The 27,087-nt window shown below is 39.6% G+C and overlaps 1 protein-coding gene and 1 long non-coding RNA gene across 4 annotated transcripts in view; one reads left to right on the forward strand and one right to left on the reverse strand.

Moving 5' to 3' along the window:
• LOC120595436 (uncharacterized) overlaps window positions 1–12,395 on the forward strand; it is a 94,964-nt gene extending 82,569 nt beyond the window's left edge. The window contains exon 3 of the long non-coding RNA XR_005650824.1: window positions 11,283–12,395. This is a non-coding gene — a long non-coding RNA (uncharacterized LOC120595436). The remainder of the gene's footprint in view (window positions 1–11,282) is intronic.
• Window positions 10,208–27,087, reverse strand: part of SLC30A8 (solute carrier family 30 member 8) — a 122,465-nt gene continuing 105,585 nt past the window's right edge. For 2 of the 3 annotated variants that reach the window (XM_039853542.1, XM_039853544.1), the window contains 6 exons: window positions 25,072–25,218; window positions 22,823–22,976; window positions 19,224–19,374; window positions 17,470–17,575; window positions 12,856–12,990; window positions 10,208–11,493 (listed from right to left, as the gene is read on the reverse strand). In XM_039853542.1, coding sequence (XP_039709476.1) covers window positions 11,348–11,493; window positions 12,856–12,990; window positions 17,470–17,575; window positions 19,224–19,374; window positions 22,823–22,976; window positions 25,072–25,218 — 839 coding nt within the window. In that variant the 3' untranslated portion in view covers window positions 10,208–11,347. The remainder of the gene's footprint in view (window positions 11,494–12,855; window positions 12,991–17,469; window positions 17,576–19,223; window positions 19,375–22,822; window positions 22,977–25,071; window positions 25,219–27,087) is intronic. The other variant, XM_039853543.1, reaches the window with a different exon arrangement.

Consider the following 27,087-nt stretch of genomic DNA (forward strand, 5'->3'; position numbering starts at 1 on the left):
GCATGTTTAAAAAAAAAAAAAAATGAAGGATTTCTTTACAAGGTGTTTTTGGGTTCTTGGCAAGTCTTTCATGAATTTAAAATGTGTTTGGCCAAAACAATACAAACCTACAGAATTGCAGCATGCCAAGCGTCCATCCAGTGGAGAGCTTTGCGTTTACTAAAACTCCAGTTCCTAACCATGGCCCACGGGCCTTTTACCCATTCTAGCCCAGCTCGTCCCTCTTCCCCAGCCTTGCTCGCTCTGCTCAAGCTCACTGACTTGTCTTCTCCTCACACGTGCCAGGTTCTCCCTAGCTTGGGCCTTCGCTCATGCTGCCCTCCCTTTTCCTCCACCGCTTTGCATGGCTGGCTCCTTTCTAGCCTTCATGCTCAGCCCAATGTCATCTGCTCATAGCTGCCTCCCTTGATCCAGTGCCAGCTATTACCATATCATCTGGTTTCATTTTCTTCTTACCACTTAACCATTATCTGAAAATGTCTTATTTAGCAGTTTCAGGGTGACTTAAATTCTGCCTTACATTGGCATTAGTATTTAAAGTACCCTAATTTCTATTTGACTTTGCAAAGTATGGAGAGAAATGGCCATCTTTTATTACTCTTGCATCACGTTATTTCAATATCTTCCATCCAGGAAATGTGTAACTTATGAGTCAGTTTAACTCTATCATCCCCAACCTCTTACCCTTCTCTCTGCCCCATCTCATTTCTATTTGATGTCTTCACTGTCCCAGTTTATTCTGTTTCTGTACACAATAGAAACGGAACTTATACTTATCCCATTATCTGGGATAATGCCCTAGCACACCAGGCACTATGCTGAGCATTTTATATGCATATCTCAATGCAGTTTGCCATAAACACTCTAAATGTTGTCAGGCCCTACCGATTTGCATTATAATCTTCCCACTCCTTTTTTTTGAAACTACTTTTTCCCTTCTATCTTTTCCAATTTCTATTTATTTCTACCAATTTCTTAAAATAAGTGTATATTCAGTAGAATGAATCAAATTTTTAAAGGTCTCCTGATCTGGGCTGGAAAATTTGTCATGGAAAATTTGTCATCATTTGACTCTTCAAATAAGTCCTTTAACCTTTATTTTTAAATCAAGAACCCATACCATCTATGACACCATTAGTGTTGTTCGCAAGTTCATGTTTTAAAAGCAGGGATCTAGTTCAGAGACAATGAAACTTGTTATGTTCGTAGTCCGTGCTATGTGCAAGCCACAGGGCCGAGAATGTCGTATGAGTTAGCTAGTGATTACAGCAACTTCGTGAGATCAGTGTCATCATCCCCACTTTATTTGAGAAAGCTAGCTCTGCTTCATAACGTGGCCAGAACCACAAAGCTAGGAATATGTGCTGTATTAGAACCAGGGGCTGAGTGAAATCTAAGGCTAGAATTTAAATGAAGATGTTGAGTTTTACAACGAAACATGGACGAATTAAAAGGCTTCACTATCTTACTGATAACTATTAAGGTCTGCTAGACAGGAGTATCTTAGTCCAGATAAGGTCATTCATTGAATACCATTCTATGCTAACCCATATGTTAGGTGTTATTGTTAAAAGATAAATAGGGAAGGAAACAGGTTTTCTTCTTTCTCATGGCTGAATAATATTCCATTGTATGTATATTCCACATTTTCTTTATCCATTTATTTGTTGATGGACATAAAGATGGCTGCCAAGTCTCGGCTGTTGTGAATAATGCTGCTATGAGTATGGGAGTGCAGATATCACTGATATATTCCTTTGGATATATACTCAGAAATGGGATCGTTGGATCATATAGTAGTTCTATTTTTGGTTTTTTGATAATGGCAGTTTTTCATAATGGCAGTATGAATTTACACTCCCGCCAACAGTGCATAAAGGTTCCTTTTTCTCTACATTCTTGCCAATACTTGCTTTCTTTTGTCTTTTGATAATGGTCATTCTAAAAGTTGTGAGGTGATTTCTCATTATGGTTTTGATTTGCATTTCTCTGATGATTAATGAAGTTTAACATCTTTTCATATACCTGTTGGGTACTCTTCATGTCTTCTTTTGAGGAATGTTTATTCAAGCCCTTTGCCCATTTTTTAATTGTGTTATTTGATTTTTGCTACTGAATAGGGTTCTTTATATATTTCGGATATTAACCCTTTATCAGATGTATGGTTTTCAAATATTTTCTCCTATTCAGTAGGTTGTTTCTTCATTCTCTTATTTCCTTTACTGTTCAGAAGTTTTTAGTTCGATGCTATCCTCCATGTCTATTTTTGCTTTTGCTGCCTGTTTTGGGGGTTATATCAAAAGAAATCATTGCCCAGACCAGTGTCAAGAAGCTTTCACACTCTGTTTTCTTCGAGTAGTTTTACAGTTTTAGGTCTTACCTTTAAGTCTTTTAAGTTGTTTTTGTTCATAGTGTGAGGTAAGGGTCTAGTTTCATTTTTCTGCATGTGGATATTGTTTTCCCGACACCATTTATTGAAGAGACTGTCCTTTTTCAATTGTGTGTTCTTGGTACCTTGTCAAACATCAGTTGACTATATAAATGCATGGATTTATTTGGGAGATCTCGATTCTGTTGCATTGGTCAATAAGTCTGTTTTTATGCCAATACCATACTATTTTGATTACCATAACTTTGAGAATATTTTTTGAAATCAGGACATGTGATTTTTTTTGTTCTTTGTGCTTAAGTTCACTTTGGCTTTTCAGTATCTTTTGTGGTTCCATATGAATTTTAGGATTGTTTTTCCTATTTCTATAAAAAAAAGTGCCATCGAAATTTTAATAGAATTGCATTGAATCTGTAGATAACTTTGGATAGTATAGATATTTTAACAATATCATTTCTTCCAATCTATGAACATGTGACATATTTCATTTATTTGTGTCATCTTTAATTTTTTTTAAATCAATGCCTTATAGTTTTCAGTGTACAGATTTTTACCTCCTTGGTTAAATTTATCCCTAAAGATTTCATTCTAACCTTTCCAGCACTAACATTCCAAGCTCATCTAACCCTCAAGTCATCGGCCAATACTTGCCCTTGTACAATAAGCACTTATATTTGGGTAATTGGAGAAAGAAGTGAAGTGAAATCCTTCACCAGGTTCTGAAACAATCAGTACAATTTTATGAGGAAATGAGACTATAAGCTCATGATTTGATGCACCTAAGCAGTACCTTTATGAAGTATATATTTTAAAGGGAGAAGCAATGCAGATGTGTTTCTCAGAGTTGATGCCTGGCATATGAGTATTAGGACCTTTTTAGAACCTCAAGTATTTAGTTATTCAGTCATTTATTAATCTTTGTTATAAATAAAAGTCTTGTAGACTAATATAAACATACCTAAAGCAATATTATACTCTCTGACTGTGTCTGACATGTAGTTGATCAGTAAATGTGAGGAAAATAATTTGAAAAATGAATTACATGAACCAATGAACTAATGAAAAGTCTCAGGGTAGGGGATACTTCAAAATCTATATATCGAAGTATCTCTACTATTGTATAAATTTTGATACTCAAGTAAAACGTCCACCATATTTGGGGTATTAGTGGTAACTTTTAGGATATTTAAAAGCCATTAAAATAATGATGATGATGATGATGATGATGATGATGATGATAAGAAAAAGAAGAAGGAGGAGGAGGAGAAAAAATATTGCATGTCCGCATCAGGTGAGCCTGATCATAGTGACTCCCTCGGAATTTTTTCTTTAGTTACCATTAAATATGATCTAATCTAAGACTCTAAAAAATCTTTGTGGTTTTATTTTTATAAACAATTGGAAATTGAATGGAAAGAGAATCTGCTTCTTGTTTATTAATTCAGAGCTTACTGAACCAGGGGAATCTGAACTGTCCTTCCCCATCCAAATTCATACAAGGTGCTGGACTATATGAGAAAGTGGAAACCAGAAAAAGAAGGCTTCATCTTTCTGGGCTATTAATTATTCATAGAAAGTATTGCTCTAATAAAATGTCAACAGGGTACTCACATTTTTCTGATTGTGGGCTTCTGCCATGCCAGAGAAAGATTTGAAGTGGAGAATGGGACCGTAACAGAAATTCGTGTTAATAAAGCCTATATATATATATGTGTGTGTGTGTGTGTGTGTGTGTGTGTGTGTGTATATATATAGCAGGTATATATATACATACACACATATATACATATGTATATGTGTATATATGTGTGTGTGTGTGTATGTATATATATATATACACACATATATATATATACCAAATAAAATGCCCTATTCATCTCTGAAAAAATAAGGAAAGGGATGGAAAAGAACAAGGGCATTAGCTTATTAAGTCCTTATTGATTCCCATTTGAAGAATGCTGTTCAACTTCAAACAAGACCCCAAAGTCACATCCAATCCTGATTCTGTTGTGCAGGCTAACTCATCATGGTTCGCAATATCTTCAGGACAGCTGGCGCCCTTTCTGCTTCTGTAATATCCCCCAAACACTCCTAAACTCTGCAGACTTAGGAAAATAACATTTGACGGTAGCATTGAACTGTGCACAACAGCCACGTGGTTTTAATGGCTGCAAGTGGGACATTATGTTTTTAACAAATGGGTGCCCCTCTGAAGGAAGGAAATATAGAGCAGTTATATTGATACATTGTCTCCCAGGGCTTGACTGCCACCCCTGAAAGGGATGCCATTCAGCTCGGCTTCTCTCATCACTTCCTGGCCATTATGGTTGAAGAAGCACAAGTTTGTTTTCTACAACCGTCAAGGGCTACCACTGCCTCTGACCACCGTCCTCTTCTCCCACGGGGTTTCATACCAATGACCAGGGTGATTTCAGAAGCACCTCTGATTCTTAGACCACTTTTGATCTCTCTTAAACCAATCTGCTCCCCAAATGGGTCTGTCCCTCCGAAGAGAGATTGTGAGCGGAAGCGTGTTCTCGTGACCGTCCTGATTGGTGTCACGAGAAACATTTTCTGTCATGATTTTGGTGATAATAGGATGATGACTTATCCTAAACTCACTCTTTTTTTCTGACTTTGTTTTAAACAACACACTTTAACATTTTAAAATAATTTAAACAGGTGCCCAGTAACAGAATGACAAACGTTAAGTGTGAAATCTGAAAGTTAGGAAACCGAACCACATATGGTCACCTTTTTTTTTTCTCTTAACATCCGCCTGCTCTGGACTGTTAAGTGGTTTCATCACTGTCACGCCGAGCAGGACTTGTAAAACTTGGGAGGTGGGCATTCAAAGGCAACATTTGCTTGATGCCTTTAATGATTTTTGTAATTAGTCATTTAAGCAGATTGCCCTGTGATCTAAAACAAGGAATGCAAGGAGATGAGCTGAGAAAATCATTTCCTGAAGGTACTTTAAAGTTAATTGTGGGAAATGAGGCTTGCTTCTTTGCGGTGGGGGTTTTTTGGCTCATATTTCAGTGGGGGGGGGGCAGTGTTGAACGGAGATGGAGCTGGCAAGCAACATTCTCCAAGAATCTATAAAATGTACATGTCCAGAAACACTTTTACTATTTTTTTGACACCAGTGCTGAAGGCTTTTGTTAACTTGCAAAATGTAGCAGATAAGTAAAAGATCCAAATATGCCAATGACAATTTAGAGGCCAGAGGAAGGAAAAAGTTGGTTACCTATGAAAGAAAGGGGTGGGGGAGGGGAAAGATTGGGTCAGGGCAGTAGGGAGATAAGGAGGGAGGGAGGGAGAGGGAAAGAAAGAAACCAAGGGAGTGATATGTCACAGAAACGGGGTAAGTTCTGGGGGATCTATGGCTCTACCTTCATTGAACAGGACAGTTATACTTTGTTAATAAATGTACTTTGAGTGACTAATTCCGCTTTTACTTCAGAGATAAAAGTAGGAGTTTTCAGATCATGTCAGAAAGGGACTCGGTGTTTTAATGAGTCCACGACTCCCTCACTAGGTAACGCTCTCAGATAACTCAGCAAGGCTCACTTGATCCACGTGACAGGGCTGTTTGATTCTCACGGATAATTTTGTCACTCATGATTATGTTGATGACTCAAAACCTTTTAAAATTTTGGATGATATAAATCTCTGTGTGCATACATACATACATACTCACTTCGTTTATAATAATGAGTTAATATTTACTAAATGCTAACTGCATGCTATGCACAAGTTCAACCTCTTTGAGTGTCTGATTTATTACATTCTCATACATCTGAATAGGGAAGTTTTACTGATCAGGAAACAGAGGGACAGAGCATTTATGTAACTAGCTTGAGGTCGCAGAGCTAATAAAGGGAAGAGCTAAGATTCAGACTCAGGCAATCTAACTACTGAACTGATGTTCACAGTACAGACATTCTTTCCTTCATGTCCTACAACGTTCCCATTTCCCATCTGTAACCAAACATATGGAACACATAAATTTTTTTTTATGGGCCTTACCATCACCATAGAACCCGAGATAAATGTCGACTGGATGCTGGATGACAGAGGAGCAGATTAAGGATGGAGGGTGGCAGTAAAGTTGGTTGATTTCAGGACTCTGAAGAATAAAGTGTGTTACTTTGAAAGACATGAAAGATCATTAATGCCGGAGGAAATACAATGCCACAAAGTAAAGAATTCTACTACAATCTTCCAGCAACTTCAATGGCCTAGAGTTCTGACCTTGGCAGAGCAGGGCAAAGGGAGAAGCCGACCTTCAAAACTAAACTCCCTTGGTGGCATCTGCTCTTTCATTTTAAATCTGTAAAATCCCCATTGCAGATTTTCTTGCATTTTATCACAAAAGGATTTACCGTCCAGAATTTTCAATTTATCCAACTAAAGAAGTAGAATTTCAGGGAAATAGCAGAAATGGAGCTTGGGGCCATTCCTTTGATTGGCATCCAAATCCCGCTCCCTTATGATTATCTGGCTTTCAGTGTGTTTCTGACATAAAATTAAAGATAAACCTGATTTCAAAAAGAAAGAAAAAAGAAAGAAAGAAAGCAGAACAAACAATTACACTAGAACTTGTGTGTTTGCCAGGTCGTCTGGTCTTAAGAGCACTGTCCTGCACAAAACATGGACAACCAGAACCATCCTGTGGCCCTGGGGACAGGAGAAATTATTTGGTGAGAACTGTCCTTTCCATTTCGGGAGCCATCTGGGGCAGGAGACATTAGGAACCTGAGCGGCTCTGGTTCTGGTTGCCGAAGCGTGCTTACTGAGGTGGCAGACAAGTCTATTTGTCTCCACTGAGCAGGGTGAGCTGTCAGCAGAATGCTAAGTAGCTATTTTAGCAGTGCTGATTGATTCGCAGAGATGGCACAGATGTGACCTCCTTCGTCAAAGTCAATGTTTTCTTGGCCCTCAGAATTTCAGAAAAATACAAATGCAAATGAAAAATAATGACAAGGCTCACATATCGCCCCAGAGTCATTGCCTCAACAATTACTAATGCCTGCTAGGTTTCTAGCATCCAGCTAGATGCTGACAATGTCATAAAAATCATCGAAGACATAACTCCTGTTCTTTATAATATTAATAATGATAAAGTAGCACAAATTATATGGTTTTAAGCATCACAGAATTGAAAGTTTCTTTTGCCACGTATATTCTGCTTTTTAAATTAAAAACTACCAAACATAAGCATGCCTTGCACATAGTCTTCTTTTTACCTAGAATTCCCTTTATCTACCCAAAGAAGCGCCATATATTATACGAAGTCCAGAACGGCTGTCACCTCAATGACGCGAAGCCTCAATGGCCACGCCCACAATCCTCATCATGTTCTCTGTGCCCTCTTTACACCCCACCCACAGCACTGCAACGTTGCCATTCAAGATGTTATTGTCGGTATCTGGGTACCTGTCTGAATCCCCCACTCAGTGGGGGACCTCCTTTAGGTGAGGTTCTTTTAGACTCTGGCTGTTCTTTAGAATCATCTCTGGGTACAAACCAGACCCGTTGGATTTCCAGCATGTGACCTGCACATCTTTATTTTATTTTGCTTTCCACAGATGGTGTTGACTTACAGTCGGGGCTTAGAAGCACTCACTTGTGCTCGATTCCTCTTTATAGCGCCAGTGCCAAGCACAAAGCAGGTGCTCGAATGATGCTTGTGGACTGAATGAATTACTCGCATTCACTTTATGTCTCTTTGTGTCTAAATATCTAAATTATCTGTGACACCAACTTGCTGGGGTCAACTCAGATGTTTATGTAGGCTTTTCTTGAAGATCTTTGGCCCCAGTGCTTTAGTATTCTTGTAGGTGGAAATATTTTCTTTTGAACAGTAATTGCATGAAGTTTTGCAATAAACAGGTTAGGATTGAAAGGGATCTGTTGCCAAAATGTGACAAAGAAATAAAGATTAGTTGTAAAAATCCTCTGTGTATGTTCATACACATGTCCAAATTCAGACTAGAAAAAAATCCCACGAAGTTATGTATTCTAAGGTGTTTAACCAAATTTCTAACTGCCCAATGGACATTCATTCAGATAATGTATTCAAAATGGAAATTACTACATCCTTCCTAAACAGCTCCTTCTCCTTGTTAGAGGTAACGATTGAAGTTTAGATGGTGGTAAGATGGTACTATATGATCAGAGATTCAGAATGAAGGAATCTGGCCTTGCCTCTTGCCCTTCTTCCCCCTGGGGAAGAGAAGTAGCCACACAAAGAGTAATAGCAGAATCCGAATCAAAATATTACATCCCTAATATCTGAGCCACGATCCAATAACCCAGTGAAATATTTTGTGGTTTAGAACACACTGCTTAGGCTGCACGCTGAAGTGAGCCATTCATTTCTTTTCTACTATTTAAATCTAAATCTTGAGAGGAGCACATTTAGTTCTCCCTGTGCAAAGAGGGAGTAAGATGCAGAGATGGATGGCCGGATCTGCAGAGAAGGCCTTGACCTGACTTACCACTCAGCTCTGTGCCCAGAGGAGTTCCTGGGCCTGGATCAGGGAGACACATTCTGCCTAGGTTTATTTACCGAGGGACCAAGAGAGGGTAAAATAATAAACAAACAAACAAACAAATAAGAGCATGTGTCTCCAGCTGTGAGACAGAGCAACCCTGTCTAGGAGTAAAACACAGCCCAGAGAATGTTCTAGTGTCAGACAAATCATACTCAATACTCCTGTCCCCTTGATAGAGGACCTGGAAAGAGAGCAGAAGCGAGCCTGGAATAAGAGGACTTCTTACCCTGCTGGCTTCTTGTTGAAAGGCAGCCATCTCAAGCTCCAAGCCTTCATGTCCCCACCCTCCACAACAAAGAATGACCCAGCCCAAAACATCAATAAATGCTGAAACCAGGAAACGCTGGATTGAGAAGCATATTTCTTGAGCACTCACTTTTATCTCACACAAAAATACTGTTCTTTACATTTATGATCTCATGTTATTCAAACAGAAGCCCCTGGATGAAAATATAATCCCCATTTTCAGATGAGGAATTTGAAGCTCAGAGAAATTGAGTAATAGCTCAAGGTCCCAGATCTGGAAGGAAGTAGACGGGGATTGAAACCATGGTTTCTGATTCCCTCTCACGTGTCTCCCTCTACCGCAGAGCTCCCTGTTTCTACTGCGCCGCTCTTGTCTCCCTTTCATAGCCCCATGGTCACTGGCATAACTCAGGTTCCTGGGGCAGGGCCTTGTGGCAGGTCAGCCCACAACCATTTCAGTGGGCTCAGGTTTCCTCTTTCCTTAGCCACACGCTTGTGTAGAGATGGTACAATTCGAGTGCTACCTAGAATAGGATACATTAAAAAACACTGCCAGTCCTTTACTTTTAAACTCAACAATTTATTCATTCCCTTCTTTTGAGAACATAGACTTGTCTTTTACATGTAATTCTGAAATAATGGCTGATCAATGCAGATTATGTGGTCAGAAAAAAACAGCCGGAAAATGAAAGTGTTCAAAGTTAAAGCATAGATGGGATTTTGGATAAAATAGATCTGGGTTTCAGTTACTTTCCAGTTTGGACTTTCTTATTTCTCCTGTTTCCTGTGCTTTAACTCACTTAATACCTTCCAGACACAAGGGCCTTTCCCAGTTCCTCAGACACTCCAAGTTCTTTCTTCCGGATGTCCACTCATAATCTTACTTCTTTAAGAAAAAGCTTCCTCCTGCAGTTCACTTGATTATCACCTACTTTTTTGTTCAGGTCTCAACTTATATGCTGTTTCTTTAGTGAGGCTCTCCACTGACGTCCCTCAATCTAAATCATTACCCCTTGTCACTGTTTGTATTACAATATTGGTGGTGTTTGTTAGTGTAATGCCTGTCTCCCCCACAAAAATGAAAGAGCTCTAGCAGGGCCGAGGCCATGTCAGCTTGATTCACCAATGCTCAGCCTGTGGCCTATTTCAAAACGTATTTTTGAATGAATGAACAAATGAAATTGGTTAAGTTACTTAACCTCTATGAGGCTATGTCCTTATCTACACCGTGATAGTTTTAATTCCAGTTTCTCAAAGTTAGTCTTAGAATGAAGTGAAGTGCCGTATTGAAATAACCCAGTATAACTGGACAGTAGTTGGTGCTCCATAAATATTATTTAAGACCAGTGAGGTCTTATCTTCTTTGACTAAGTTATTTTCCGTGTGACTTGGGATAAGTATTCTGCCTCTCGATGCCTCATTGTTTCCTCTTACTGTGAGGTCACACCATGTGAAAACACTCGAAAGGCAATAATATAACTTTTCATTCATCCACGAATTTACGCTGAGAAGTAAAATATAATTAAAGAGTTTTAGATGTATTACTATATAATTTGTAAGCAAGAGAGAGACAGATCACTTCTCCATTTAGTAAGTAGTGATGTTGATAGACAAGGAGTCAAACGTTACTGCCCCAAATCATGTTATGACCTTGGCGAGAAAGTCAGATTCTAATGGGGTAATAGGACTCCGGATTCTCTTTTGCTCCTGACTTGGCTCTTCTTATTTGTCACTTCTCAGGTTTGGGGAAAACTGTGTGACTCTTTCCCTTGCCACTGATTCCTGATCAGACTTTCCTGAGTTTATCTTTACCCACTCAGCATTGGGCTGTGTTATTGACGGGCGAGGAAATTTTTATTGCCTGTGTTTATAAACAACCGTTATTTCAGCCCCAGTCAGGAATGATGTATACACACATTCCTGTAATTGAACACAGCTACAGATGAGTTGATAATCCAATTGATTGATGAATCAAAATACATCTTTATTCATGGTGGATGGACGTAAATAAAGAAGAATAAGATGTGCATTATACTGTATCACGAATTTCTCAAACTTCTTCTTTTGGTTTCTTATTTCTTAAGTTCCAGCAACTGCAGAACAGCATGTAGTGGCCTGTCAAACTCAGGAAGCTGATGGTGTGACTGAACTAGTCCCGGGGGTCTTCACAGAAAAGGCAGTTGGGATCCTGGTCAGCTGGAGATTCCATCTGAATGGTGAGTAAGTGCACAGGAAAGCTGTTGCTGAGGGCTTTAGCAATCTCTCCTCGAACAGCCTGGCTGTCCCAGCTGGCTGCTGTTGAAAAGGAACCACAGTGAGACTGGCATCGATTGCACACACAAGGGTGACTACTCTCTCCAGCTTCAAAGTACTTTGTGGTGTAGGGCACTGGCAAAGTGCTCAGGAGGAGTCAGGTTGGCTCTGACAATCAGCTACAGCTACATAGGCAAGGCAGAGGAAATTCTGCTGTAGCAACGTGCCCTGTCACTATGGGACTCTTCTTGTACACAGTTCTCTCTGGGGTCTGGCACTCCTAGGAGCAGAGTATAGTTGGGGCGATAAGCCTTGGAAAAAGCCGAGAGAGAACTGCTATTTCTTACATAGCCTTGCTCACCAGTCCCCAGGGATCTCTGGGTTGCAGCCTTGTTTCTAATCAGAATTTGTATTAAGATGAGTGACAAGAAGCAGGAAGCATTTAGAGCTCCCCACAGACATTTCTTAGAGCAGCAACCCTCACTGCCATCTTTTCTCATGTCCCAAAAGATATCAGGAGGCTGTAAAATTCCCTCCATAGTAACCTGATTACTAGATTCTTCCACTTGCAGTGAAATATTGGTGTAGTGCGTGCTGTGAATTCCCTGTAGCCAGGTCCAAGCCTCTCAGCAATGAGAATGTCTGAGAAAACAAAGCCCTCAAATGACCAATGACCATCATCAGTGTTCCTGTACCCTGCCTTGAAGTAACTTCTCGAGTTATTTTTTAGTAGCCTAAGGTATCATGCTTGGCCTGAGCTGTCTCTTGAGGTAGTGAAACACCCCCCACCACCCAGTTTCCCAGCCCTAGGATATATCATGGACAAAAATCACCTTCTACTTGAGAATAGTTTTTATAATAAACCCAACATTCTAAGAATTATCTCAGACGGTTACAGAATTTCCAACCATCCAGTAAAAAAAAAAAAACACCATTAATTTTTACTAGCATATTTTTTGTCTTGTTAGAACCTTAAATTGGAAGCTATGTCTTCTTCATTTACCTACTTTCAGTGATAAGCAAAGCATCTTATATACAAGAGATACTCATTGAAGAGTTATTGTTGAAATTGTTCCTATTATTTAACTCACTGATTGGGCACCAAGCCAAATAGGTGAAGCCTAATTTTTAGAGTCTAAAGTTTTGAAGTTTGGGTGGCATTTTATCTCTTTATTCTACTCTCTACCCTCTTTAATCGGCCTGAAGAGATGTCACCAGTATCATTGTTTCCATGACAACATTGCCGAGGGAATAGTCTTCAAAGGCCCTTGGCAATACGAAACGCTTTACAGTTGTTTTGACAAGCAACAGACACTAAAGGCAGCTCTATAAAAAGGAGGAAAATTACTGACTTTATAAAACAAGGACTGAATTTTGTCCAGGGCATTTACAAAACTCACTGACCTGCAACAACATGAACAGAAAGAATCACTTGGTTCATTGTTAGAGACCAGATGTGCAAGCTGTGCACAGACACCACCCCATCCACCGCTAAGATGAGCTCTTTCACACTGTTGTAGTTCAGGTTCTTTGGCACACCTGCCAGAAGGAAAGAGTGGGAAGCTATTGTTATTCAACTGAATATAGTTCATCGAGATAGCTAACTGCGGCTGCAAAGTCCTCACTCAAATATCAACTTACTTTCTCCATTTACATTTCTTGTTTCAAATATTAACAAATCAGATTCACCTCTTTCAAGGGGTTTATCATCAATCAAAAGTTCATGAAAAACATTTGCAGATTTTACTATGCAATAATCAACAACAGTAGTCATTCTTCATTTTCAGGGCGTATTATTAAATCAATTGTACTTTCCCAATTATCTTTGTATATACTTTGGAAACAAAATGAAATAACGTAGGATTTGGTATCAGATAATCCCAGTTTAGCATTCTGGCTACAGCTATTTCTAATTTACCCAAATTTTGGAACTTCTTTGATTCTTAGCACACTTGTAATAAAATAGATATAATAAAAACAATATGTAGTTCAAAGAGCTCTTTGAGGACCAAATCAGAAAATAACTGCCTTTTGTAAACTGTAATGCTATACAAATTGTTAGTTACCTAACACGTCACTTAGTGAACTGTGTTAATAGGTGCTTCTAACATTGTAATACCATCTTATTATTTGGTTGTAAAACTTTTGTTAATTTAGGTGCGTTAACGAGGGACTAATGTCTGGGTCACAAAATGTAATAGTTTGACTGTCATCTTTGTTTCTAGAAGAATAGTATGGGGCACACGGGAAGTTAGGGAGTCTGGCAGCCAGTCAGCTACTCTTTGAGGCCAAAGGAACTGGGGTGTCTCTAACTTGGATAAGAGAAGGCTAAGGATTTTTTAAACATTGCGAGGATTGTCATATAGAAGACGAGAGGATACGAGTGTGAAGTCGCTTGCTTTGGCTAAGTACAGAAGGAGCCAATGATCAGTTGGATTGTAAAAGACATCAGTTTGATAAAAGAATTTTTTTTTTTTAATTAACTCAACCAGCACAACAATGGTAAAGCCATTGGATGCTACAGGTAAATCCTTGTCAACTGAAGTTGATCCAAAGAGAATGCTGTAGAAGAGATTTCTAAGGATGACCACCTTTTAGCCTCTATTTCAATCAGATACATTTAACACAGATACCTGGTGTGTCTGTTAAAAATAAATATGCCTTGGCTCTATTCCTGTCCTCTTGAAGAAAATTTCTGTGGATGAGGCTCTGAAATCTGCACTCTTTCAGAGTGTCTCTCAACCTTGGCTGCACACTAGAATCACTGGAGATTTTAGAAATCCTGATGACCAGGTTACACTGAGGATGGATGAAGTCAGACTCTCTGAAGATAAGACCCAGCATCAGTATTTCATAGCTCGTTTGTGATGCTAACACACAGCCAAGGTCAGGGAACTATCGCACTAACATTTATAAGCCAGTGGGCAGTGGTTCTACTTGACAGTGGTTCTCAAGCTCGGCTGCATGTTATAAAACATCAAAGCCACCCCCCACCCCAGTCTATTAAATCAGAATCTCTGGATATGGTGTCTGAGCATAAATATTTTTTAAAAGCTTCTCAGATGATTGTTATTAGCAGCTAGTTGAGAAGCATTTCCTTAAAGAAATAGGGCATCCTTTCAAAAAGGAATAACCCTCCTTTTTCAGAGTTTAAGAAGCTTGCTTATAGGGATTTTCTCCTTGGAGCTCAAATTCTGCCCAGTTTAAGTTTGGTTTAATCTCAATTCATATTGTTTCATGGAGGTAACAAAAAGCTGGTCAACTTGTTCTTTTACTCTTTGAGTTGCACAAAGCTCAGGTTAGTAGAAACAAATTAAAGGAGTTTTTGCCTCAGATTAGCAGTAGAATGTATATGAGTCATGGGTGAAGTTGTTACATTGTAATAACAACAACAACAACAACAACAACAACAACATACCTTTATTGAGAACCTACCATAGGTCAAGTTTAGTGCTAAGCACTTTATTTATAGTGATTACTATATTTTAATGTTTATAAGAACTCAAAGAGCTAGTTATTAATGTTACAATTCTTAAATAACTGGAAGAGAGGAAGTTGGGAGTCGGAAAGTTTAAAAAGCATTGCTAAGGCCACATAGATAAGTGGGATGTCAGATTCTGAAATTCATGCTCTGAGTGTAAAGTGTTATGCAAATGCTAGATTCTAGCTTTTGCAACTCAAAGTTGACTATTATGCCTAGTGCGTCATCCCTGAGGAGTTTCATTTGACCTTTGAAGACCTGCTGTCATTCATCTAGGGCCCCTGAGATAAAGTCATGATCCCATTACCCTTTGTCTCTCTTGCCTTGTTTATCTCTTCACTTTTATGGAGAACAAAAGTCCAGCATTATTTTACTCTATGAAATAATGCTGGCAAGCAAGAGGATATGCTCCCACTGGGTGGCTATGACCTCCACACTCCATCACATCCCAGAAACCTTTTGTTCTGAGGGAGAGCCTGCAAAAAATATTAATGCATTCAGGGAAACACTCAAATTAGTGTTTAAAAAATAATCCCCCAGATTAAAAAATACATGAAAAAAATTATTCAACATCACTCATAATTAAAGAATTGTATATGAAATCAACAGGATAAAATATTTCACCTAGCAGATTAGAAAAGAATAAGCATTTTGATAATATCCAGCAATGGGGAAGATGTGGAGAAATGGACACTGTCATAGGCTATTGGCCAGAAAGAAATCATTATGGTATCTGGTAGAAATGCAACATCTATCATATTTTAAAATGCGCATAACTTTTGAAATAGCAACATTATTTCTAGGAATGATTCCATGGATATACAAGTGCTGAAACTATGTATGTATAAGAATAGTAATTATACCATTGTTTGTAATGTACATCAATAAGCAAGTACATGTACACAGTGGAATACTTTGTAAAAGAATCGGGTGTTTCTATATATGTACAAATATGGAAAGATCTCCAAGTGAAAAAAATCAAGGTTCCGAGCAAAATATGTATCAATCCAGAATCCCATTTGTATAAAAAAATACATACACGTACACTATGTATATATGTTACATATATGGAATATGTGTTATACATACATACACATTTACATGTATGTATAAATATAACACACACATCATATATGTAAATGCATAGATATTTTTTGAAAGATATATGTCAAATTATTAGTAGGTGTTACTCTTGATGAATGAGACTGGGAATTCAAGGGTGGGAAAATGGGAAGACTTTTAAAATTCATTTTCTACCTTCCTATATTATTTTAATATTTTACCAAAGACAAATATTTCTTTTGTGCTAACCTAATTTGAAAACCTAGTTTAAAATTAAACATCTTCCAGTTAGGAGTTACCTGACAGTTTTAATAATTAGCTGTTCTTCCTTTAAATAAAATAAAATAATCCCCAGAGAAGATCTATCCCGAGAGACAGAAAAAGTGGAATATAGTCATCTCAAATTGTACACCGACGTGCTTTTTATCTCCCTTTAAGTCACTAAGTTTCATGACAGCAGCCACAGCTGCAGCTCAGCGCTAGGCCCTCAGGAAAGGAAATGGATGCATCTGTGCCTTGACAAACCAAATACTGTCACCTTCAGAGCAAGGTTCACCTGTTACTCAGTGATGTTTAACTCCATTTTGTTTCACTGTTGTCAACACTATCATCTGCCAACAATTATAGCACCCACTGAGAACAAAACCCTTAAATGTATACTTGGCAGTGAACACTAAGGGAATGTGAGTTGTTTTGAAGGCAACTGCACTCTGAGATGGTGTCTACCTTTTTTTCAAAACGTGTTAGACAAGAAAGAAAAGTTCAGCCACTATCCAGATATTTTTGATCATCTGGATGTTTGATATGATGTACACCTCTAGCTCTGACTGAATTTTCTAGGTGCCAATCCTAGGGCCCTCGTGGAGGAATCTAAGTGGTATGAGAAGACTAGTCGAGTGGTTCTCAAGGTGTGGTCCCCAGACCAGCAGCATCAGCATCCTGTTAGAAATTGGCAGTCCTGGAACCCACCCCAGATCTACTGTCTTAGGAGCCGGGGTGGGGTTGGGGGGCGACAATCTGTGTTTTAACAAACCCTCCAAGTGATTGTAATGCCGCTAAAGCCGGGGGACTGCTGGCCTGGTCTAACAAGTGTTTTAGCAAGTCCTTCAGAGTCGTTACAACGCTGCCTGAAGGATAGATTTATGCAGTCTGTCTTAGGTCTGTTCCATATATTTAGGGGTAAAATAATATTTTTGCAATATCTCCCTGCACGTCTAACTTTAGTGTTTGTAAGTATTGTTTCCACACTGAGACACATCATTCAACACTTGCTAGAGGAAAAATAGAAGCTAATACTTTTTATTTGTTTCCATATGAACAAATCTCACAATATTTGTTTTTGCAAAAATTCCTTATCGGGTTAAATTTTATCTATGACGTGAATTCACAGTGAGCATGCCTTGAGGCCATTCCCTTTTGTGGTTATAGAAAAGAGAAAACATGGATCCTAGGAATAATCATAAAATCACTCCTACCTTCCATGAGTAAGATGGAGAGGTCCCTTAAGATAGTGACGGTACTGATCAAAACCAGGATGGAAAAGACAAATGTGCAGATTGGGTCGGCGATTTTATAGTCTGGCTAGAAAATACAGGGGCTTTGGTTAATTGAAATTATGCCTCCTTAGCAGAAAGTCTGATTAATAAAAGAATCTTCCCTGTTTCTTTCCCTCTCCATTACCCTTTCACCCTCCTGACCCTTGACATCCAACTCAGAGGCAAGACTTCCTGAAGACTCAGTCCTTCTTTTAAGCTCTAAATTACCAGCTGCTGAAGAAGGAAAAAAAAATAGGACATGCTCTCCTTGTAATTTAAGAAGTAAAGGGAAAGATGTCCTTGAGTGTTTTCTTAAGAGGCCCGATTTAACTTCTCCTAAATTAATAGTACAGAGTATGTGATGAAAATATGCACCAATTTGAACAATATTCAATGGCTTTTCGGCCTTAATTATGATGAGAAGGAAGTGTGTTGTCTGCTCAGAGATGGCATATTACCAAGGTACAGCTGGAGCTTGGTCTTGGCAGACTGGAGTTTGTTCCTTTCCTTCCCAAGTATGACACACACTCGAGGCAGGCATCTTTGATACAGTCTTAAGAGTATGCGCCGAGGCCTCATTCTTGCCTTCTCTCACCACCACAACCCTTGGGCTCAGGGATAAACACCTGCTGTTCTGCCTCTGATCTAGTTTTATGCCATAGGAGTCTTGCTTCATTATCTCTAAGAAACTTGGCATCAATCTAATTTTTATAAGAGTACTCTCAAATTCCTCTATCCCATACAATTTTCAACTAGTCTGTCTTAAACTTAAAGCTTTTAGTGAGCATTTGCTAAACCAAATTCAGCTATGTCTTTGTATAATTTTATACATATTTGCATAATTTTATTTTTCAGTAAAAATAATGTAGAGTCCCTGCTAACTGCACAACCATGATGCGAACAAACAGAGCTAAATGCCGTCCTCCATTAAACCCACCTCCACCCTACCCCACCTGTGTTAGTTCTTGGTATTACCAAATAGAGATCTGTAGTGAATATTTGTTTAGAGTCAGAGGCCCACCCAGGATTCATTGCCACTTTCCATTAATGCCCTGACTTTTCAGAAATAAGTTACCTCTCCCCCATTTTGGGTGATATTGGTGGGACGGTCAGTCAGATGTTCTACCCTTCCCCAACCCAGCAGCAGGTACAAGACCCAAATTAGGTCAATTAGACTCCCTTTCCTAGAAATGTGGATCTTTAGCATAGTGACAAAACAGAAAAAAAATTAGTTGAGTAACATTCATTTCAGCATGATGTCTGGGACAGAAGTTGGGTAGTTTCTGAAATCTAGATACCAAAATTCACCCTGATTTCTAGCTCGATTTCTGTTTGGAAGTAGGCCAATAAATTTCAGCCAATAAATTTATTTTTTGTTTAAGTGAGCTAGATATCTTTTCTGTTGCTTACAGCCCAAGAACCCTGAGCTATTGATGGTTCCATTGTGGTCCATCTTAACCGCATGACAAAATGAACTACTTTCTTGAAAGACTGGCGGTCTGTAGTTAAACACAGAGCTCTTAGAAATTTGGAAAGTCTAAGGTTTCGGGCTTTGAACATTTGTTTGTTTAAACCTTGCAAATTAGGCAAACATAGGCTGTCCTCCCTTGTTTAACTTAATATTGGAGTGTCAGCTTCTATACTACATAATCTATAAAATTACTATAACAGTGAGTAAACTCAAACATACTCACCTTAAAGTAGATGATCAGTGCGCTGGTTAACACGCTGATGCTCTGAAACAGATCTCCAAGGGCATGCACGAAAGCCGCTCTGACGCTGGCGTTGCCTTGTATTCCCTTGTGATTGTGGCCAGGGCGTCTCTGGTGTAAAATCACACTTAGTCTGAAAGAGAAAACAGTGTTCTCAGCACATGAGATTAACCCTTAAGAACCTAGGCAGCATAATGGAGAAGTTGACAGTAGCATCTATTATGCAAAATGGCAGATTGCTAAAATATTAATGCTTTAAAATGTACTATTTTTGACTACTTTTGAACCCATACGTATCATAGAATTTAAAATATTTCACACAAGGACAACGAAGATTCACCTCAATTTTCTCTTTCACCTACCTAATGCTCCCCTTTTCTACATGAAAACTGTGAGGAGGGGACATATTTATTGAGGGTCTGCTAAATGCCAGGCACCGAGTTAAGCTTAGACCCGAGCTTTGTGGCAGCTTAATTAAATGTGTCAGTTTCAAGTGCAAAAAAAAAAAAGCAGTAGAAAGAGATAAAACAAAATAAGCAGTGAATTTCATCAGGATTGCAGGATTGAATTTTCATCTTTTATTTTACTTAATTTTATTCATTTCCATGAGAATTTGAAATTTGAATAATTTCTTATGACTAGTGGTGAGTGTAATTGTGCTTATGTTTATGTAGCTATTTATCAAGAGACCAAAATGTATTAATGTATTATAAATATATATATATGTGTGTGTGTGTATGTTTATATATGAATATTATTGCAAAATTTAACATCTCCTATCCAAGTCAAAGAGCTAAATAGTAGGCACTATAAATTATGTACCTATCTATACTTATCTATAACTTTAAGAGGTATTAGACCAAAGGTAAAATGAGGACCTTTTTACTGATGGCTGACAAGGAGTGTTTTGCCTAGAAACTCTACCTGCACATAGTGCAACAAAGGCTTAAAAAAATTATTTTTAGGACCATGTATCCCAGTCCGTTTTCAGTAAGGTGTTTGTTAAATCGCAGGCCATCACCACAAGGTAGACTGAGTTATCTACCAAGATTTGATTAGCACGTAACGTGCAGTTTTTAGATTGTCAGTGTTTGGGCAGAAGTTCACTCTTAGTTAGGAGTTACCATTTATGTACAAGGGGAGTCTGATTTAATTGGAAAGACAAAGTAATTGACTTGGATTTGAAAGGTTATTGTTAGAGGTAAAAGGCTAAGAAGAGAGGAAATGTTTCAAGCAGAGAAAATTTAGCATGCAACAGTGTTAGGCTCTTTCAGTAATACTCATCCTAGAATCCCTTTGCAACTTCTATTGGAACTTTCTGTCCTGATTTTGGGTCCCCAAGGAATAGGTTTATTCCCAAGTTATGATTCTGATATCTTGTGTTCAGACAATATAGCACCTAGCAGCACTTGAAACCTGTAATCCCAATTCTGGGAGAAAGCATTGTAGTCACTCGTATTCTTATCCATAAATAACCACCTACTTGCCCAGGGAAGTCAATGCTCTTCAAATCCCTTGTCTTTCTAAGCACCTGCAAATTAAGTTCGAAGTTCAAAAGCAGTCACAGTAAAAAGAAACCAGGGATGATAATCTATTTAGGAAATAGAAATCAATCATCGAGGATCCAGATTTATGTGGTAGTTAGCTGGGCATATCCATCTTCGTGTAGCATTGACACAACCTATATGACACATGACTCTTTGGAAATTATTAATATTTTTATTCTTCCTGCTGCCTTGTGGACATATCAGTTTCCTTATGCAAAGATGATGCTATTGACCCCCAGTCAGTGGGACATGTGCTCTGGCTTATTTGTCTCCCAGTGGTGATAGAGTAGCATTGATCTCCACGGTGCCGATGTGAAATACATTTTCAGCATAACTGGGTGGAAATAGGGATCTAGTCAGTGACAGCAGATAAAATACCACTCTTCTAATTGTTTAGCTCAGATATGTTTGAGCAATAATTTGCAAACTAAGAGCTAAGGAATGGAAGCAGGCGCAAGGTAAAGGTGTTAGAGTGACCTGAGGAGAGTTTTCAGAGTGGGCATGCTCAGATCCTCCTCTAATTCCAGAGGTTCCATTGTGCCCTCTCTTTTAAAAAACTGCTTAAAATGCCATTCTCCTATCCCTGTCTTCTTCACTTTCATGTATAAACCTACTACATGGCATGCATCACATTGCATTGCAAGATAGACAGATAAATGATACATAGATAGTGTATGAGTTTCCCAGTGCTGCTGGAACAAATCACCACAAAGCCTTTGTGGCTTAGAACAATGTGAATGTATTATTATCTTAGAGTTCTGAGGTCAGAAGTCTAAAGTGAGTGTTTAGGACTGCATTCCTTTTGAAGATCCTAGGGGAGAATTCATTTTCACACTTTTTCCAGTTTCTAGAGGTCATTTACATTCCTTGGCTCCAGGCCCCTTCCTCCATTTGCAAAGCCAGCAATGCAGAGCTCTTCTCTGACCTAATGCTTCCTTGTAGTCAGACTGGGCCTATCTGGATAATCCAGGATAATCTCCCAATCTCAAAAAAAAAAAAAAAAACATTGTTAATTTAATCACATTTGCAAAATTCCTTTTGCTATGTAAATTAACACATTCAGAAGTTCCAAGGATTAGAATGTGGAAATCTTTGAGGGGCCATTATTCTATCTATCATGGATGATAGATAGATGATATAGTTTTAAATAGGATTGCCCAGAATTAAACTATCAAATGGGAAAGAGCAAATCGACCTAAAAGGATCAAAGCCCTGGCCTCAAAACCCCATTGTCATGACCAGTATGGCAATGATCACATGTCCAGTAGGATATGACCACATGTCCCAAAGAATGGTTTTAGACTGCCTAAATAAGAGAATGGACCAACAGGTAGAAAATTAAGAGAGTTTAGCTAACAGACCTTTAGGAAGGATTTTCATGCAGTTGGAATGATGCAAAGATAAAGTATTTCTGAGAGAAATAAATTCTCTGTTATTAGTTCTGTTAAAATATATGAAACCAATGACCATTTTATGGGGATGTTGTAAAAGGGAATTCAAGGGTAGGAAGAGAACTGAAGTAAATAAAATTTAAGATTCCTTCTAACCCAGCTCTCTGGGAGCCCATAAGATGTGCATGTGAAAAACACTGAATAGGATCACATCCCGTATGGAACCATCAATATAAACGAGGGAGCAGAATGGCTAGGAGCTCGATTCTGAGTTTCGGTCTAGATTCAAATCCTGGTTCTACACTACCTCGCTGGCTATTTATTTAACCTCACTAAGCTTTAATTAATATGTTTAAGTGAACATAGAGCTTCATGACATAGATCGAAGAGTTCTTAGCGCAGTCTCTGGCACATAGGAAGCATCCAAAATGGTAGCAGTTAGAAGCTGATATTAAAGCACAGTTTAACTTAAACTAGCAGAACCTGCCTTATTTTTAGTCATAGAGCCATTTGAAAACTCTGTCGGGTCTCTACCGTCCTTATAAGTAGAGGAATTAAACGAAAGCTAAAAACAACAGCGAACACATGTACGTCCAGACAGGATAAAAGCCAAGCTTCGTGGGCAGTGTGTGGGGTGACTTACATCATGTTGGCTGCCACTGCACAGCCCGAAACGATGATCATTAAGGTCGCCTTGATCTGGTAATCGGGGTACAGCAGGCGCTCGCATGCCAGGTACACCAACACACCGGTCATTACCCAGATGCACAGGATGGACAGCAGGGCACCAAGGATCTCTAAGGGTTCAAGTACACAGATCCCATCCACAAGGAATTCGTGAATCCTCTTAATCCTCCTCCGGAGTCATGAGACGTTAATGTTGCCCACCCCCCCCGCCCGCCTCAAAAAATGAGGCTTCAAAGGAGTTCACTCCGTGATCCACGCAGTGAGAATTTGGATGGATTTTAGCACTCAGACGAAGTTATTTAACGTCGCATTCATAAAACACCAGCTTCTCAGTTCATTATACTCCTCGTGACTCAGTAATTTCCAGTAAATTTTAAAGCATATTAATTGCTGCCTACCCTTGCTGGTTTTTTTTCCTTGGAGACTTTAATTTTAGCAGGTGCTAAAATGATTGAAACTTATTAGGAAATGAAATAATGAGGCACAAAGAGTAAAAGGTATTTAGAAACTCTTAATTTCTCCATAAAATGTTTATAACTTCCAGGACCAGTACCTTCTTCAGTGGATGAAAATAGTAAAAAGGAAAGGCTTCGGAGGGTACTTGATGAAAAATGAGTTTCATTTGCTAACTCGATATACTGTAAATACAGAGGTAAGCTCAGAGGTATATCAGTACTCTAACTGCATTTTAAGAGCAAAATAAGGAAAAGAAGCATCAGAAATGGAGACATTTACATTAATATTTAAAGATAAGATAGTGTTCAATCTGCCCACTGAGTAAAGTACATTCACTCACTTAGAAGTTTCTTAAGACCTCACCCTGATCTGTAACTCAATCTTGCAGATGGATCTAGAAGCAGCCCGGGAGTCAGTGGTCAGACGCATTTCACCCTTTTGAAGCAGAGCCATGTAACATGTTGCTTCCCAGACTTCTGTCATTTGTATGCAACAGTCATGATTTTTGCCATAGCCACATGCTACCTTTCTTCATTGACACTTAATATTCTCCTTAAATAAATTAACTTATGCTTAGCTTCTTACTCGACAAAGTTACCCATGACATTACATGTGTGATGGGCCGGTTGAAACACACCTCTGCGTCTATAGCTGTGCTGCCTAATACGGCAGCTGTCAATCACACGTGGCTGTTTAAATCTAAATTAAATTAAATTAAAAATCCAGTTCTTCAGTAGCACCAGCCACACTTAAAGTGTCCATGGCCACATTATACTCTATATCATAGAACATTTCCCTCGAAGCAGAGTTCTATTGAGCAGTACTGGTCTCGCATGTCAGACTTCCATGGCCAGGGAGAGAAGGGACAAATTCTCAGTATTCTAAATTCTGAGTCCTCCCTATATTTACAAAACATTCTATGTTTACAAAACAGCTTTGACCAATGGTATCAGAACGAGTGAAATACAAGTAATAATTTACACAGACCAAGGAGGGGTGCTCAGCCAAAATTAATATTTTCCCAAGAGTAGCTCTCTAGAGGGACTGAAAACGCATCATCAGACCACATTGTCACAAACTCTTTTTATTAATGTTTATTGCCTCATTTCTCTCTTTCGCCGAATGTTAACGGAAAGGCAACTCGAAACACCTGCAGTGATAAACTGTTTGGTGTGAAATTAGAACTTCCTATCGTTCTAAGCTTGAAAAGCCGCAGCCTGCAGTTGTCAGTCTGTCTACCAGCTGCGGTGAGCGTCTAGCGTCACCTTTCCGTGAAGCCGGGCCACGTCAGCCTGTTGGCCACCCCTGCTCTGCCCTCAGTTCTCCGTCGCTTTCCATTCCCGAGTTCCCCGTGAGTTCTTCCCTCTCTGCAACTCTGTGGTGCTCTCTGCGCCTTACTTTGCAAAGTGGTCTGAGCCTTACCCGTTCTCCCTCTCAGGTACAGAGTAACTTAATGAGCAATGTCGTGGCTGTCTGCGCACACTGGGACCCGTGGGCTGGGGTGGTTGCCAAGGTGATGCGTGAGTTTCTGCTGTCCCACTGGCCTAGAGGTAGCATGATTAATCTGGCTTTTCGATGAATTAACATTGTGAACACACGTTCCCACAGACATATCCCTTTTATCCTGCGCACCAGAGATGTGCCTTTGAGGGATTTTTGAACAAGGCTTCGCTTTGTCTCTTTTGTTTTTACCCTTGGTTCGACTCTGTGGCACTACTCTGCCATGAATGCTTAATCAGTGAACTGTACCTGCTCGGTGCCATCCAAATGTCAGCCGCTTGGAGGGGGGCTTGGAGGACAGCCACAAGGAGAAGAGGCTGAGCAGGAAACTGGTCAGGTCAATTAAGAGGTGGGCAGCGTCTGTGACAACAGCAAGACTCCCAGCAATGTGGCCACCTAGGAGGTGTAGAATATGATACAGGGTTAGGGCCCTAGAGGGCAACTAGACTCGTGTGCATACTAACCAGAGTGGGTGAAAATGCCACAGAGCCGCAGAGCTGTAGAAGAGAAATTTACATTGATCTAATCCACCTCTTCTTCCCAATTTTACAAGAAACAGACCCAGAGAGTGGGCAGGATTAGAACATGTAGAAATGAATTTCAAGGGGAGAGGCCATTCCCAGGGGAGCGTAGGTACAGAGACTGGACAGCGTGGGCACACTTGGAGAACGTCCCTGTTAGACTGTGGCATAAGAATTCTAAAAGGGCAACACAGGAAGGTGAGGCTGGAAAGCTGTAGGCCGAATTCAAAGGGTCTCACCCTCCAGCCTGAGGATCTGGACTCTTGTCTGTCAGCCAGATGATAACCTGGCCCGCTGTAGAGGTTTTGTTTAGCTTTCTTACTTACAATTTTACCACAATCTTCACCACTTCCTTCTGCTCCACTTATTCATGCCACCTCGCTGAGATCCCTGTTATAACTAGTGGAGAGCGGTCAGAAGAGAGGGCAGGCACCTTACAACAGGGTTCTTGGGTGCGACAGCAATCCAGTAAAGCATAGGAAGAGAACCAAGCCATGGAGTCCCGCTGGCTCTTCTCTCCATTCACTGGGCCCCTTCTGTTTCCTTCTATTTCTCCTGTGAGAAAAGACCTTCGGCCGCTAAAGTAGAAACCAAAGGAAGCCTTGTCCCTTCCTTCCCGATCAGGGCGTGTTGTCTGAGAGCAGTAACTTTTGTTGCCCTTACCACATCTACTCAGCGCAGAGCCTTTGCTGACTGATTAATCCTCCTGGCAGCTGTTTATTGCCTTCTGTACCAAAAGCAATGGAGACTGTCAGTCATCAGCCTCTCCATCATCAGACTCACCTTGTCGACTAATGATTTTAAAAAATTACATATATGGCTCATAATTGCAATAATCCCCACAGACCGCTGGCTCTAGTTGTAGTTAATAACTGGTTTGTCAAAGTTTAATGGTCTGAAGCAAAGTAGTCTTCAAGCTTGTTACTGAGCTGTCAGTGCAAAAATCGGAATGATTCATTAGCCAGAAAGTAACATTTTGCTAACAAATCAGCTGTCCTTTCAATTATCCTCTAATGTTGTTCTGTCTGCCTGATAATAAAGATGTGTTAATAATGCATTATTTCTTGCCCAGAAAATGACTACATGTAGATAAGCAGCATGCCACAATCTCAGCAATGAGTGATGGTGATGATTCTGTGCGCTGGGCTAACATCACCGCCTCAGGCACGGAAATGAAGTCTTTCAGGGTTTCTTCAGCAGGCTCAGCTGAGTCAGGGGGCCACTGAGAAAGAAAAATGGCTCACTTTGGAAAAAGCATGTTAATATGGAGGCCTGGGAACCAAGAACCATTTTGCAGCCATCAGAGCTACTCATAAGAACCATCCAGAAAACTGGGGGCAGTCGTGCTGAGTGACTATGGAACAAACTGTTTGCAAAAGGTAGTTTGCCACCGAACTTGCATTTGCTTCTGAACGTGTGGGGTATTATTATTGACAATTAATTTAACCGTCCAGCCAGAATTTATTGAGCCCTTACTGTGCATGGTACAGGGATCAGGTATACAAAGATGAATAACGGTAAACAGATCATGGCCTCTCCCTTCAGTGGTCTCGTTATCTAAGGCTCACATACCGAAGGCATGCCCAATGGGCTAGGGGATTAGAAAACCACTTGCACTGGGAGCATGGAAGAACTTTTCACAGGGGAAGTTAAGAGTTGGCTAGAAAAGAAGGTTTTTTTGGGGGGGAAGAGGTAAGAGCGAGAACAAAAACAGAAATGAAAGAACATGGCACTTTTGTGGAAA

Source organism: Pteropus medius, unplaced genomic scaffold (assembly GCF_902729225.1).
Source record: "Pteropus medius unplaced genomic scaffold, Ma_sr-lr_union100, whole genome shotgun sequence".
Classification (NCBI taxonomy): Eukaryota; Metazoa; Chordata; class Mammalia; order Chiroptera; family Pteropodidae; genus Pteropus; species Pteropus medius.